Source organism: Schistocerca cancellata, chromosome 1, assembly GCF_023864275.1.
Source record: "Schistocerca cancellata isolate TAMUIC-IGC-003103 chromosome 1, iqSchCanc2.1, whole genome shotgun sequence".
NCBI lineage: Eukaryota > Metazoa > Arthropoda > Insecta > Orthoptera > Acrididae > Schistocerca > Schistocerca cancellata.
The window spans coordinates 12,276,152-12,290,429 of NC_064626.1; the positions used below are offsets into that span (position 1 = coordinate 12,276,152).

Consider the following 14,278-nt stretch of genomic DNA (forward strand, 5'->3'; position numbering starts at 1 on the left):
GGGCGAGCTGTGTGCTGCAGCGACGGCAGGGGGAAAGGGGGGGGGGGGGGGGCAGGGCTCAGTCGGTTCCAGTGTGGACCGCTCAGCTGGGTGTTCCCAGAGAAGGAAACCCATCAGGGGCATTTCAGCCCTTCTCGAGCTGCCCACGCCCACTACTGGTGACGTGAGTCCCGAATGAAAACGCGACGGGACAACCGCAGCTAAACCGAGGCCGGGCACATCGACCATTCCAGAGGGAACGTGTAAAAAACCACCGGGAAGAATCACTCGCGACTTCCGATATGCTACCAGCAGTCCACCTGACTTGACGAGTCTCGCACTCGGTGTGGTGGTACAGGGGCAGTGTGTGCCCCCCCCACCCCCTCCTCGTAGGATGAGGACGCACTTGACAGCACAGTGCAGGGACTGTCCTGACACCACGACTGAATCAGCATTACAATCCTGCCTGTCACAGAGCGGCATCTGTCAGTGAAGGCTTTGTGGACTTTGTTGTCCCTGAAGTGTACCGGCCTGCGCAGAGTCCCGACACGAATCCAACAGGACACATTAAGGTCGAGTCAGGAGGTCGGCTTCATTCGAGACCCCGACGGCCGACGCCAGTGCCCTCCCTCGGCCTTTGAGGGACGACGGGTCACCGTTCCCCCGCAGAGATTCGGGCACCTCACCCGATGTATCGTCAGCAGAGTTCGAGCCACCGTACAGGTGAAGGGTGGGCGCATCCTGTACTGACGTCCGAGCACGGACACAGTAAGCTCTTGTTTTTGAGGTAGGGCTGCTCACCTGAGGTGACGTCGTGTCGGATGTGGACGGGCTGGCCGCTGGTGACGTTGGCCACGTGGATGACGGCGTTGGCGAGCGGCTGGCCGGTCAGCGCGTCCGTCACCACGCCCTTCAGCCCGATGTGCGCCTGCAACACACACACACGACGCTGCCACTCACCTGGTCGTCACGACGCACACAAACACAAACACCACGATCGGTCAGCAGTCGTAGCAAACGTGCGCTGCTGTCGTTACGCTATCGGAGGTAGGTCCTACTTATGTACGACCTCTGATAATAATGTTCGGTGAATGAAGCCAGAACAGTCGATCGGGCAACAATGGCGACTCACGACGCTGCACCTGCGTAGCGGCCGGTGTTGACAACCTGCCCCCACCGTAGTTCAGCTAAGCTCCGTGCATCTTCCGTGTTAAACCTGTCGGATGAAGTGCCTGTTTAGTGCGTCGGATCTGAACTGTGAACAGGACGATGAACGAGCAAAGGATTTTGTTTCAAGCTTGGCAAGACACCGAAAGAAACGCGTGCGCTGCCGGTACGTGTTCGCGGGCTGAAGCACACTCCGTGAAGTTTGTCTGCGAGTGGTCCGCCCGTATTCGAGGAGGCCGGGAAAGTGTTTCTGACAATCCCCGTAGCGGAAGGGAATTAATCACGAACGACTGTCGATTAACAGTGCGCACAATAGCGGATGAACTGCAGATGAACCGTGAATCCGTGCGACAAGTCCCTACCCACGAGTTAGGGAAGAGGAGAACGTGTCGTCGTCCTGCGCCACGTCGCCTGGCTTGCGGCCAGAAGCAGCCGCGTTCAGAGGCTCCACAGGGTCATGTCGAAGTGGTCGATGCGACACCCAATTTCTCGAATCGTACTGTCACGGAGGATCAAACCTCCTGTCTCCGGTACGACCCTGAAACGAAATGGCAAAGCATCGAATGGCGTCCTGCGATATCACCTCATCAGTAAAAGGTAAGAGCCGAAAAATCACGATCAAAACGATTTTCGTCACCTTTTTCGACAGTCAAGGCATTATCCCCAAGGAATTACTACCCGAAGGTATTACGCTGAACGCTGCACGGTAGGATTTTGACCCGTTTCATGCAACGTCAACGCAGGGTACGACCTCAGTACGCACGACAAGGTTCCTGTCTTTTTTTATTCATTACAACGCTCGCCCACACACAGCCAATATCGTCAAACACTTCCTGGCAAAAAAGTTCCACCATACTCGCCGGATCTCAATCCTCCAAACTTGTTCCTGTTCTCTCGACACAAACTCGCTTCGAAAGGAAACAGATTTCACGATATTCCTGACATCCAATGAATGTGGCGCGGCTTTTGAACACCATCCCAAAGGAAGACTTCGTACAAAGTTTCCAGGGCATGTACCGCAGAGCTCAGCGGTGCATAGTTATGGGAGGTGACTATTTCGAAGGGCAGTAAGGTAACTGTACTCCATAGTTCGTCTATGTTATTGTTACAGGACCATTAACCGAACTTTATTGTCAGAGGTTGTATCAGACAGCTTATCACTAAGTGTAAGTTACGATAAATGGAAATGTAAGATATTGTAATGTATAAACAGGTATCGACGTCTTTCTTAATCGTGCACTAGTTATGTAGCTTTTTTTTCTACAATAGTTTACAGTCGCAGTCTCTAAAGTGTTGCGTTCTGATTGTCGCGGTGTTAATACGCAGTGTGGAAACAGCTGACGCTCTAACCTGCCCCGTAGTGAAACACGCGCGCTGAACACATTCAACATGTTCACGGAAAAAAACTGTTCTGAAGCTTTCCGAGGAAGTGTACACTTTACAAGTTAGGGTGTACTTCAAACGGGCTGCATAGATGACTCGGTAGTATTGTAAAATGGTAATGTGGAACACTCAACGGACCGATTGTCTCTCGGTTTGGTCTTTCTTTTATTCGTTCAATTCTAAATACACATATCCTTTAAATATAAAATTCGTTCTATTTACACCGATTAAGAGCTATGTAGCCATCATTTTTATCAAAGATGCCCATCTTCTTACACATTAAATGAAAAATTCCACTTGAAATTCAAAATATAAATTATGAATCCCCCCCATGAACCATGGACCTTGCCGTTGGTGGGGGAGGCTTGCGTGCCTCACCGATAGACATAGCCGTACCGTAGGTGCAACCACAACGGAGGGGTATCTGTTGAGAGGCCAGACAAACGTGTGGTTCCTGAAGAGGGGCAGCAGCCTTTTCAGTAGTTGCAGGGGCAACAATCTGGATGACTGACTGACCTGGCCTTGTAACACTAACCAAAACAGCCTTGCTGTGCTGGTACTGCGAACGGCTGAAAGCAAGGGGAAACTACAACCGTAATTTTTCCCGAGGGCATGCAGTTTTAATGTATGGTTAAAAGATGCTGGCGTCCTCTTGGGTAAAATATTCCCGAGGTAGAATAGTCCCCCATTCGGATCTCCGAGCGGGGACTACTCAAGAGGACGTCGTTATCAGGAGAAACAAAACTGGCGTTCTGCGGATCGGAGGGTAGAATGTCAGATCCCTTAATCGGGCAGGTAGGTTAAAAAATTTAAAAAGGGAAATGGAAAGGTTAAAGTTGGATATAGTGGGAATTAGTGAAGTTCGGTGGCAGGAGGAACAAGACTTTTGGTCAGGTGAATACAGTGTTAAAAATACAAACTCATATAGGGGTAATGCAGGAGTCGGTTTAATAACGAATAAACAAAATTGGAGTGCGGGTAAGCTACTACAAACAGCATAGTGACGCATTACTGTGGCCAAGACAAACACAAGTCCACGTCTACTACAGTACTACAAGTTTATATGCCAACTAGCTCTGCAGATGACGAAGAAATTTATGAAATGTATGATAAAAGAAATTATTCAGGTAGTGAAGGGAGACGAAAATTTAATAGTCATGGGTGACTGGAATTCGAGAGTAGGAAAAGGGAGAGAAGGAAACGTAGTAGGTGAATATGGATTGGTGGTAAGAAATCAAAGAGGAAGCCGCCTGGTAGAATTTTGCGCAGAGCATAACTTAATCTAACACTTGGTTCAAGAGCCATAAAAGAAGGTTGTATACATGAAAGAATCCTGGAGATACTAGAAGGTATCAGATAGATTATATAATGGTAAGACAGAGATTTAGGAACCAGGTTCTAAGTTGTAAGACATTTCCAGGGACAGATGTGGACTCTGACCACAATCTGTTGGTTACGAACTGTAGATTAAAACTGAAGAAACTGCAAAAAGGTGGGAATTTAAGGAGATGGGACCTGGGGAAACTGACTAAAGCATAGGTTGTACAGACTTTCAGGGAGAGCATATGGGAACAATTGACGGGAATGGGGGAAAGAAATACAGTAGAAGAAGAATGGGTATCTTTGAGGGATGAAGTAGTGAAGGCAGCGGAGGATCAAGTAGGTAAAAAGACGATGGCTAGTAGAAATCCTTGGGTAACAGAAGATATATTGAATTTAATTGATGAAAGGAGAAAATATAAAAATGCAGTAAATGAAGCAGGCAAAAAGGAATACAAACGTCTCAAAAATGAGATCGTCAGGAAGTGTAAAATGGCTAAGCAGTGATGGCTAGAGGACAAATGTAAGGATACTAGGGGTAAGATAGATACTGCCTACAGGAAAATTAAAGAGACCTTTGGAGAAAAGAGAGCCACTTGTATGAATCTCAAGAGCTCAGATGGAAACCCAGTTCTAAGCAAAGAAGAGAAAGCAGAAAGGTGGAAGGAGTATATAGAGGGTCTATACATGGGCGATGTACTTGAGGACAATATTATTGAAATGGAAAAGGATGTAAATGAAGATGAAATGGGAGATACGATACTGCGTGAAGAGTTTGAGAGAGCACTGAAAGACCTGAGTCGAAACAAGGCCCCGGGAGTAGACAACATTCCACTGGAACTAATGACGGCCTTGGGAGAGCCAGTCCTGACAAAACTCTACCATCTGGTGAGCAAGATGTATGAGACAGGCGAAATACCCTCAGACTTTGCATGGGTGCTTAATTATAATAAAGATATAAGAATGCAATGCAAATACTTTTTAATTTTTTGTCGCTGTATGTCCGATTACGCTGTTTCGTAAACGGCTGGCCCTGACTAGTTTTTGTACGCAATCTGACTGCATGTAACAACCACAAAGAATGAAATGAAAATTTCAGTTAATACAATTAATTAATTAAGTCCCCAGCAACTATAAAACCTACGAAACCAACAAAGCACAAGTGTAGCTGTTCTGTGTGTGGTAGTGTGACTCAACGCACACCTGGCACGGTTCTTCTTCAACAAAACAAGAATTTTTAAATACCAATTATACTGATGTGATAAAAGAGAATTAGAAATACTATAATTGCGTAAGGAAAGCAGAATTACACTCTAATACAAGAACACAAGCCAGATGCTTTGTTGACTGAACCTGTAATGGCACATTATTCAGGACACACAAATAATAAAAGAATAAAAGAAAATACCTCCATATATATTGACGAAATGCACTCTGACCATTACAATATCTCCATTAGAACAACATCTGCTATCTCTCCCATCAAACCATTGCATAAAACATGGAACAACACTCTCCACTACCACATCTCACTCTAACTTCAGCTACAAGCAGTGTCCACCACAACTTCTCGGCAAGAACTGCCTGTCGCTGCGTCTCAATAATCACTGCCAGTGGAGGCGGCGGAACAATACTCTCTGGCGCGATTTCTGGCGCTGTGGCTCAGTGCAGCCACCTTTCATATGCCCTTCCTCCACGGGCTAGAATTTGATGGTATTTTTGCCAGCATTGGTGGTGAAAATACCACCAAATTCGTCAAAAAAAAAATACAGACAAAAATAAAAGATAATATTAATACGTAAGTATCATATAACTAGATAAAATTTTGGCTTTGCACTGACTTTACAATAGCCTAATATATAAAATACAGTAAGGAATACAAATTCTTTCATACATATGACTTTACATAATAGTTTACAGAAATATCATGTGGTTAAACAATTCAATCGATAGCGTCAGCAATGACGAATATAAGCAGGTAAGAGTCTTATAACTTTTCACAAACAGTAATACACAAAAAATCAGTTTATACAAATATTCACATAAAATGTTTTCATAACAAGTGGTTGACAGTCCCAGCAGTAGCACCCAGCAATGTTGAGTAGGTGCAGACACCATCAGGTGACATCATTTCAGTAGAAGCAGTCCATCAGTGGCACCCAGCATTGTGGAACAGGTGCAGACTCCAACAGGTGATATCATTTCAGTAGAAGCAGTTCATCAGTGGCACCCAGCAATGTTGAGCAGGTGCAGACAGCAAGAAGTAACATCATTTCAGTAGAAGCAGTTCCATCTGTGGTACCCAGCAATGTTGAAGAGGTACAGACAGCAAGAAGTAACATCATTTCAGTAGAAGCAGTTCCATTTGTGGTACCCAGCAATGTTGAAGAGGTACACACAGCAACAAGTCACATTTCTCAGTAGAAACAGTTCATCAATGGCACCCAGCATTGTTGAGTAGGTGCAGACACCGACAGATGACATCATTTCCATAGAAGTAGCTCCATCTGTGGCACCCAGCATTGTGGAGTAGGTGCAGACTCCAACAGGTGACATCATTTCAGTAGAAGCAGTCCATCAGTGGCACCCAGCAATGTTGAAGAGGTACAGACAGCAACAGGTGACATCATTTCAGTAGAAGCAGTCCATCAGTGGCACCCAGCAATGTTGAGTAGGTGCAGACTCCAACAGGTGACATCATTTCAGTAGAAGCAGTCCATCAGTGGCACCCAGCAATGTGGAGTAGGTGCAGACTCCAACAGGTGACATCATTTCAGTAGAAGCAGTCCATCAGTGGCACCCAGCAATGTGGAGTAGGTGCAGAAAGCAGTCCATAATATTCACTATCACTGATCACACAGTTCATCAGCAGAAATTAAACATGTCCTAGTGGCACCAATCATGTAGAAAAAGTACAAGTAACAGTCCATAATTTCACCATCACTAACCAGACAGTTCAAGCATGAACAATAGTTTGAATGCACATACAAATGCTTTTACAATGCTCTTACACTAAACATACAAATCATAACAAACACACAAATGATATCAGATAATTGTCATATTACTATTACAAATACACAAACATCAGTAACCCTATAATATTTATGGGTGTCAGTGCAAGCCACTACAAACAAATAAAATAATATTTAGGAGATAGGTGGGTAGGATTAGGAAAGGAAAACACACAAAACACACTCACTCATCTTTCATCCACATTAAGTACTACTGTGTAATTGAATAGTGTTAACTGTGCGAATCCACTTCTGTCAAAATTTCATGTTCATCATGTGTATCAAGTAGTAGTGACAGCAATGTATAACAGTCAATAATAGTTAAGTCAACGTCATAGTCATCATGTCAAGACCAATGTTTGCCAAGCCAGATCAAAATGTACAGTTGCTGAACAACTGTCAGTGTGCCAAGATATGCAACTTCCTCTCTCCAAAAAAAGTACATACTGCTTAGTGATTTAACAAAGTGTGTGTAGACAATCTTCCTTCCATTTTAGTGTTCTAGTCTGCTATCTTCATCCTCCTTGTTCCATATAGACCAACCAAAAAAAAAATATGCACCTCACTTATTTTACCTCTTATACACCATAACTCCAATCAACTTCATATAATCTCAATACCTCCATAATACCTCTTCAATACGTCGATACATATAAACCTTATTGCCAGTATCATTTCACTTCCATAACAACTCTTTCCTCTAGTCAGTCTCCTCGATCGAGTACAGATAAAATCCTAATGCAAACCTCCTCATCCCATACAATCCGAAGACACAGTCAACACACAACCTCTGTGTAATCCATCTGACCAAAATCTTCTACTCATTATGAATTATAAACAAAGAATGCATACATGACCTCTAACAGACTTAGTTCGAATAACTCTCAGTAATTAAGTACGATTACGGAGTGTGAATGATCCTAATATTTCACAGTGTGTACACCACTTCAAGAATTATGGCAAACAGAAGCAAACATGTGGAGTATTTCTTGTGTCAAGTGTCACTTCCTATTTCAATTGCTCACGAAAAATGCAGTGTAATAACTGTGTTGGTATGTCATGTCGTTAGCTTCCTTCCTATTGGCATACATTTATACAGCTTTCATAAAACCTCCAGCTCATGTGACTTCTATGAAGTTTCTTGTACTAATGTCGTTCGTCGAATTATAGCAGTTCATTTTCTTATCTTAAAAATATAAGGCACTGAGCGTAAGCAAGGCAAGCAATAGCGAGTAAATATACCAGTAGTGAACAGAATGTCAACAAGTGGATGCAGCACAATTCTTACAACGAGGCTCTGCCAAGCGAACAATCTGTAACTAGTACCATAGTGTAACCTAAACTCTATGTTTGTACACTGTACATCAGCATTGCTATATACCAAATTAAAGTATAGTTATGACAACAAGCAGAAATGTGTAAATGTGCAATCCATACGCATAGCAGTAAACATATATCTTACGTACTAAACAGGTCATTAGCATCGTATCTTAATAAGTAAACATGAAGGCGCAAGCAGATAAATCACAAAGTATAACTTACATACCTAACCACATCAGCACAATTAATCAGGTGACAATTATAATTTAAATAAATAAGCACAGCAGGCACATAATAAAAAAAATATAACATCAGTGAAAAAGCAGTGCAGTCAAGCGATGCATAATATACACAAGTTACAATCCAGTTCATTAATAATCATTGTCAAAATCAGTTAACGTACGCAAGCACGTCGCTTCACAAGTAATTTCATTGAACATGTAATTAGCACAAAGTATGAATCACGTAACCGCGAGCAGCAAATTACGTCTAAAGTACGTACCTAAGTGGAAATATGTTACCTGAAAAATAAACTCAATTAATAATTACCTTTTTAGTTTATTACTTTCTTCTTCGAAATGACATTTTTCCTGAAATTTTCTCGATAGCAAGTCGTCTTAACGTCGGACACGCACAGAATTTACCTGAAGTTCTTAAATATTTTATAGAACCGTATCCTGAAAAATACTGAATGTTAATAACAGAATTCATCAAGTCACTATGGCTTTATACTGAATTTAGTCGGAGAAATTAGCCTGTGTATTTATTTACGGCTGTCAGTGCATTCGCACTGAGCGCTCGATCAGCTGTAGGCGCGTGACGTAGGAAGTGATTGTTTGCGGTCAACGACTGCCTTGTGCGGCACGCAGACTTGACTGTTGCTTTGAGTATGTGCCACCGCCAAAACACAGCGCGGTATCCTTGTACTCTCCGTGTGTTTACATACAACTGTTAGTTTCTCAAAAGTATGTCATTCTACAAAAATTTTTCAAAAGTATATCATTCCACAAAAATTTTAACGTTAGATATATGATGTATTCCCTTAGAGCGTCGTGATTTAAGAGTTTCTACTTCGACAGTGTTATCATGAATAATTTTGCGAATTCTATATGGACCGTTATAAAGCAGAAAAAATTTCCGACACAAGCCTTTTCCTTTATGAGACAAGCGATGAGCCTTAATTAACACCTTCTGACCAACTGACAAGATTTTTAAACGAGCAGGACGCTTAGCTGATTTCTCTCTTCTAGCAGCCGCAGATGCAATATTTTGTAGAGCCAGGCTGACAACTTCAGAATGCCGCAGTTTCCGTGTAGGCGGAAAAGGAACGATTTCAGAAATGCGATTTGTCGGTGCTTTGTTTTTTAATATCAGTATAGGTGGTAAAGACGTTGAGTCGTTAGGAAGTTCATTCAGAATGTTTTGAAAAATATGAAGATACTGATCCCAAGTTCTGTGATTCTGATGACAATAAAGACGACACAATTTATTGATTTCCTTCATCCATCTCTCTGAAGCGTTAGATCGAGGGTGAAAAAGTGAAATGAAAACTGGTTTAATTTTACGACGCCGTAGAGTACGAATCCAAATTTTAGAACGAAACTGTGATCCATTATCCTATGTAACCTTATCAACATGACCCACTTCTTTAAGAAAATGGTAAATGAAAGCATTAGATACTGAACGAGCTGTTGCTTTGCGTAACGGTGTAAAACACACATATTTTGATGTCAACTCCACTGCTACGAAAATGTACGCAAAACCATTAGTAGATCGAACCACTGGACCAAACAAATCAACTGCAGCCATGTCCTTTAATTTTGCTGGAATGATAGGAAACAACGGTGCTCTGTGAGAAACTGTCGGCGGCTTAGCCTTTTGACATAATTTGCATTTGGCAAGAACAAATCGAATACGTTTTTCCATATTATTGAAGTAGCAATTTTCTCGTAATTTATGAAAGCATTTTCTGGGACCAAAGTGTGCATAACTGAAATGCGTATACCAAATCAGCTTATTAACCCACTCATCAGGAATACAAACTAACCAAACAGAGTTGTCGACCGATTTTCGTTTAAAAAGAACTTTCCAGATAGATCGCAAAAACGAGGTGTGGCCAAATCATCCAATCTAACAAAGCGTCTAAGAAATTTACAGACACCAAGGAAACTACGAACATCACGTTTTGTGGTAGGAACAGCATAATTACGAATAGCGTCTAATTTTTCTGGATCAGGAAGAATACCTTCTGTAGAAATAATGTGACCGAGAAATTTCACCTGAGAACGACCAAATTCAGATTTTTCTAAGTTCACCGTAATGCCAACTCTTGCAAAAATACGTAATAATGAATCCAAAATTTTGTTGTGCTCACTCCAAGAATTTTTAGCAATAAGAATGTCGTCAACATATGAAGTAATATTGTCACTAAGATAAACAGGTAAAATTTCATTTAAGCTACGAATGAATGCTGCTGAAGATACAGTAAGTCCAAACGGTAATTTCCGAAATCACTTTTAGGTAATATAGTCATATCCGGTTATTTTTTTACACGCTCTCTGGATAGATTGATAGTTGAAGAGTTGTTTCGATAGATGCAAAGAATAGTGAAAGAGTAGGCAGCGGTACAGAAAACTAAAAGAGAAATAGCACCACTACAGCTCGGGGCCCTATGCTCGCTACGGCACATATTCACTTAAGAGTAGTGAATCCCCTAAGGACACTAATAGCTGCATATAAATTCTAATTTGTGACTTAGTGGCCAATTTGGTGGAAGTGCGTACATAAATTGATCTAACCATGAACATGGATGTATGTCATTCTTAGAATTGCGGAAGATCTTAAATTTCCGAACAGTCAAAAAGTGTTTATAGTCAAAGTTTTCGCCTCGTGGCGACAAAGACCTACCGCGTCTGTCCCAGTCCCAATGTCGATTATTGTCAAGTTCGCGCGCCTGGCGCTCTCTTGTTGCATCCCGTAAATGAAAAAAATTATTTTCTTCAAATCCCTCTGGTATCTGTGATCCTAAATTTCTTTTGCCGTCTTTTCCTACGATTTCGCCTTCAATTTGTTTGACTTGCTTTTTTAATGCCTCAAATTCCCTTTTCACGCGTTCATTAAATTTTCCCTGATTTTCAACATGTTTATTTATGCTCTGGTACTCTTCGGTTTCTGAAAATGGCAATGGAGCTGTTTCATCTGAATCTCTGTCCCCATTTAAACTAAGATTTGTCAATTTATCTGAAATCTCCTCCACTCTTTCCGATAAGTCACCAATTTGTTCTTTCTGTTTATTTACGTCTTCCGTAAGTGTCGCGACTCGCGTTTCAGTATTAACTCATTTAGTAGTTAACTGTTCATACTGTTGTGTTAGGTTATTTAATCTGTTATTTGGTACGGATTCCTCGATTCTCTCAAATATTTCTTCCTTATCTTTTGCACGTTGTAAATTTAACTCTGAAAATTTCTGTACTATCACGCGATCTCTTTCTTCCTGTTCTCTATCCTGTTCCCTTTGTCTAATCTCTACTGCACTTAATCTATTACTGTGAGAATTCAAAATCGGTTGTACTTCTTCTCTGATTTCTTTCTTTAATTCATCTTTCATATTTTTGAAACATGTCCCTATTCGTGAGTCTAACCGTGTTTCCATTGTTCCCATCTGTGTTTTTAATTCAGATCTAAACTGTGTTTCCATTGTTCCCATATCATTTTTTAATTCAGATCCCAAAGTTCCCATCTCAGTTTTAATTGTTCCTATCTCTGTTTTTAATTCAGATCGAAACTGCTCCATTGTTCCCCTATCTGTTTTTAATTCAGATCGTAAATTTAATATTGCACTCATCAACTGCTCCAGATTAACTTGTTCGAAATTCTTTTCGCCCCTAACATTTCCCGTAAAACTAACTTATTTCGTCATAGCAGTAAAGCTATCTGAGTTCGATACTATTCCAGAATCTTCTGTCGTTAATCTCGGATTCTGTGAATTTTCTGATTGAGAAAAATTTTGAAATGGTTCCGGACTATTTTCCCGACTTATTACATTGTTTTCCACTTCATTATCCGTCATACTGTTTTCCTCTGTTGGCGAGTTCGCCATGTTAATAATTTCGTCATTCTCACTATTCATCATTTTTGCCTTTTTCATCGATCGCGTAATCATTTACAAAACATACAAAACTCGTCACTATATGAAAATTACACACAATGACTCTTTATCTTCAACAATACCATTCACACGAAATATTTCCCTCAAACACGATTAATCGAACAATTGAAATAATTGCACCAAATCGTCAAACGCGTATACAAGGCAATAAAAATTAAATTTTGAAAAATACCATTAGAAGAATGCCAATTACCAAATCTACACATGCAAAATAGACTACAATTACTAAACTACAAATTACTACAACAATACTACTGTCTACTATTTTTACAATCAGAAGAATTCCAAGGGACGATCCGAAGCAGCGGTCGCCACGTGCATGGGTGCTTAATTACAATAATGATATAAGAATGCAATGCAAATACTTTTTAATTTTCTGTCGCTGTATGTCCGATTACGCTGTTTCGTAAACGGCTGGCCCTGACTAGTTTTTGTACGCAATCTGACTGCATGTAACAACCACAAAGAATGAAATGAAAATTTCAGTTAATACAATTAATTAATTAAGTCCCCAGCAACTATAAAACCTACGAAACCAACAAAGCACAAGTGTAGCTGTTCTGTGTGTGGTAGTGTGACTCAACGCACATCTGGCACGGTTCTTCTTCAACAAAACAAGAATTTTTAAATACCAATTATACTGACGTGATAAAAGAAAATTAGAAATACTATAATTGCGTAAGGAAAGCAGAATTACACTCTAATACAAGAACACAAGCCAGATGCTTTGTTGACTGAACCTGTAATGGCACATTATTCAGGGCACACAAATAATAAAAGAATAAAAGAAAATACCTCCATATATATTGACGAAATGCACTCTGACCATTACAATATCTCCATTAGAACAACATCTGCTATCTCTCCCATCAAACCATTGCATAAAACATGGAACAACACTCTCCACTACCACGTCTCACTCTAACTTCAGCTACAAGCAGTGTCCACCACAACTTCTCGGCAAGAACTGCCTGTCGCTGCGTCTCAATAATCACTGCCAGTGGAGGCGGCGGAACAATACTCTCTGGCGCGATTTCTGGCGCTGTGGCTCAGTGTAGCCACCTTCCAACTTCAAGAAGAATATAATAATTCCAATCTCAAAGAGAGCAGGTGTTGACAGATGTGAAAATTACCGAACTATCAGTTTAATAAGTCAGAGCTGCAAAATACTAACGCGAATTCTTTACAGACGAATGGAAAAACTGGTAGAAGCCGACCTCGGGGAAGATCAGTTTGGAACACGTGAGGCAATACTGACCCTACGACTTATCTTAAAAAATAGATTAAGGAAAGGCAAACCTACGTTTCTAGTATTTGCAGACTTAGAGAAGGCCTTGTTGACTGGAATACTCTGTTACAAATTCTAAATGTGGCAGGGGTAAAATACAGGGAGCGGAAGGCTATTTACAATTTGTACAGAAAAACAGATGGCAGTTATAAGAGTCGAGGGGCACGAAAGGGAAGCAGTGGTTGCGAAGGGAGTAAGACAGGGTTGTAGCCTCTCCCGGATGTTATTCAATCTGTATATTGAGCAAGCAGTGAAGGAAACAAAAGAAAAATTCGGAGTACGTATTAAAATCCATGGAGAAGAAATAAAAACTTTGAGGTTCGCCGATGACATTGTAATTCTGTCAGAGACAGCAAAGGACTTGGAAGAGCAGTCGAACGGAATGGACAGTGTCTTGAAAGGAGGATATAAGATGACCATCAACAAAAGCAAAACGAGGATAATGGAATGTCGTAGAATTAAGTCTGGTGACGCTGAGGGAATTAGATTAGGAAATGTGCTGTTTGGGGAGCAAAATAACTGATGATGGTCGAAGTAGAGAGGATATAAAATGTAGACTGGCAATGGCAAGGAAAGCGTTTCTGAAGCGACGCAGAACAAACAGCCGCAGCGCGCGGCTCGCCTGCAGCCTGCCGCCTG

At 41.3% G+C, this 14,278-nt stretch overlaps 1 protein-coding gene across 4 annotated transcripts in view; it reads right to left on the reverse strand.

Annotated features, from left to right (window-relative positions):
• LOC126164138 (carboxypeptidase E-like) overlaps positions 1-14,278 on the reverse strand; it is a 453,031-nt gene that overhangs the window by 106,562 nt on the left and 332,191 nt on the right. For all 4 annotated transcript variants that reach the window (XM_049920217.1, XM_049920216.1, XM_049920215.1 and 1 more), the window contains one exon: positions 781-907. In XM_049920217.1, the coding sequence (XP_049776174.1) occupies positions 781-907 (127 nt within the window). The remainder of the gene's footprint in view (positions 1-780; positions 908-14,278) is intronic.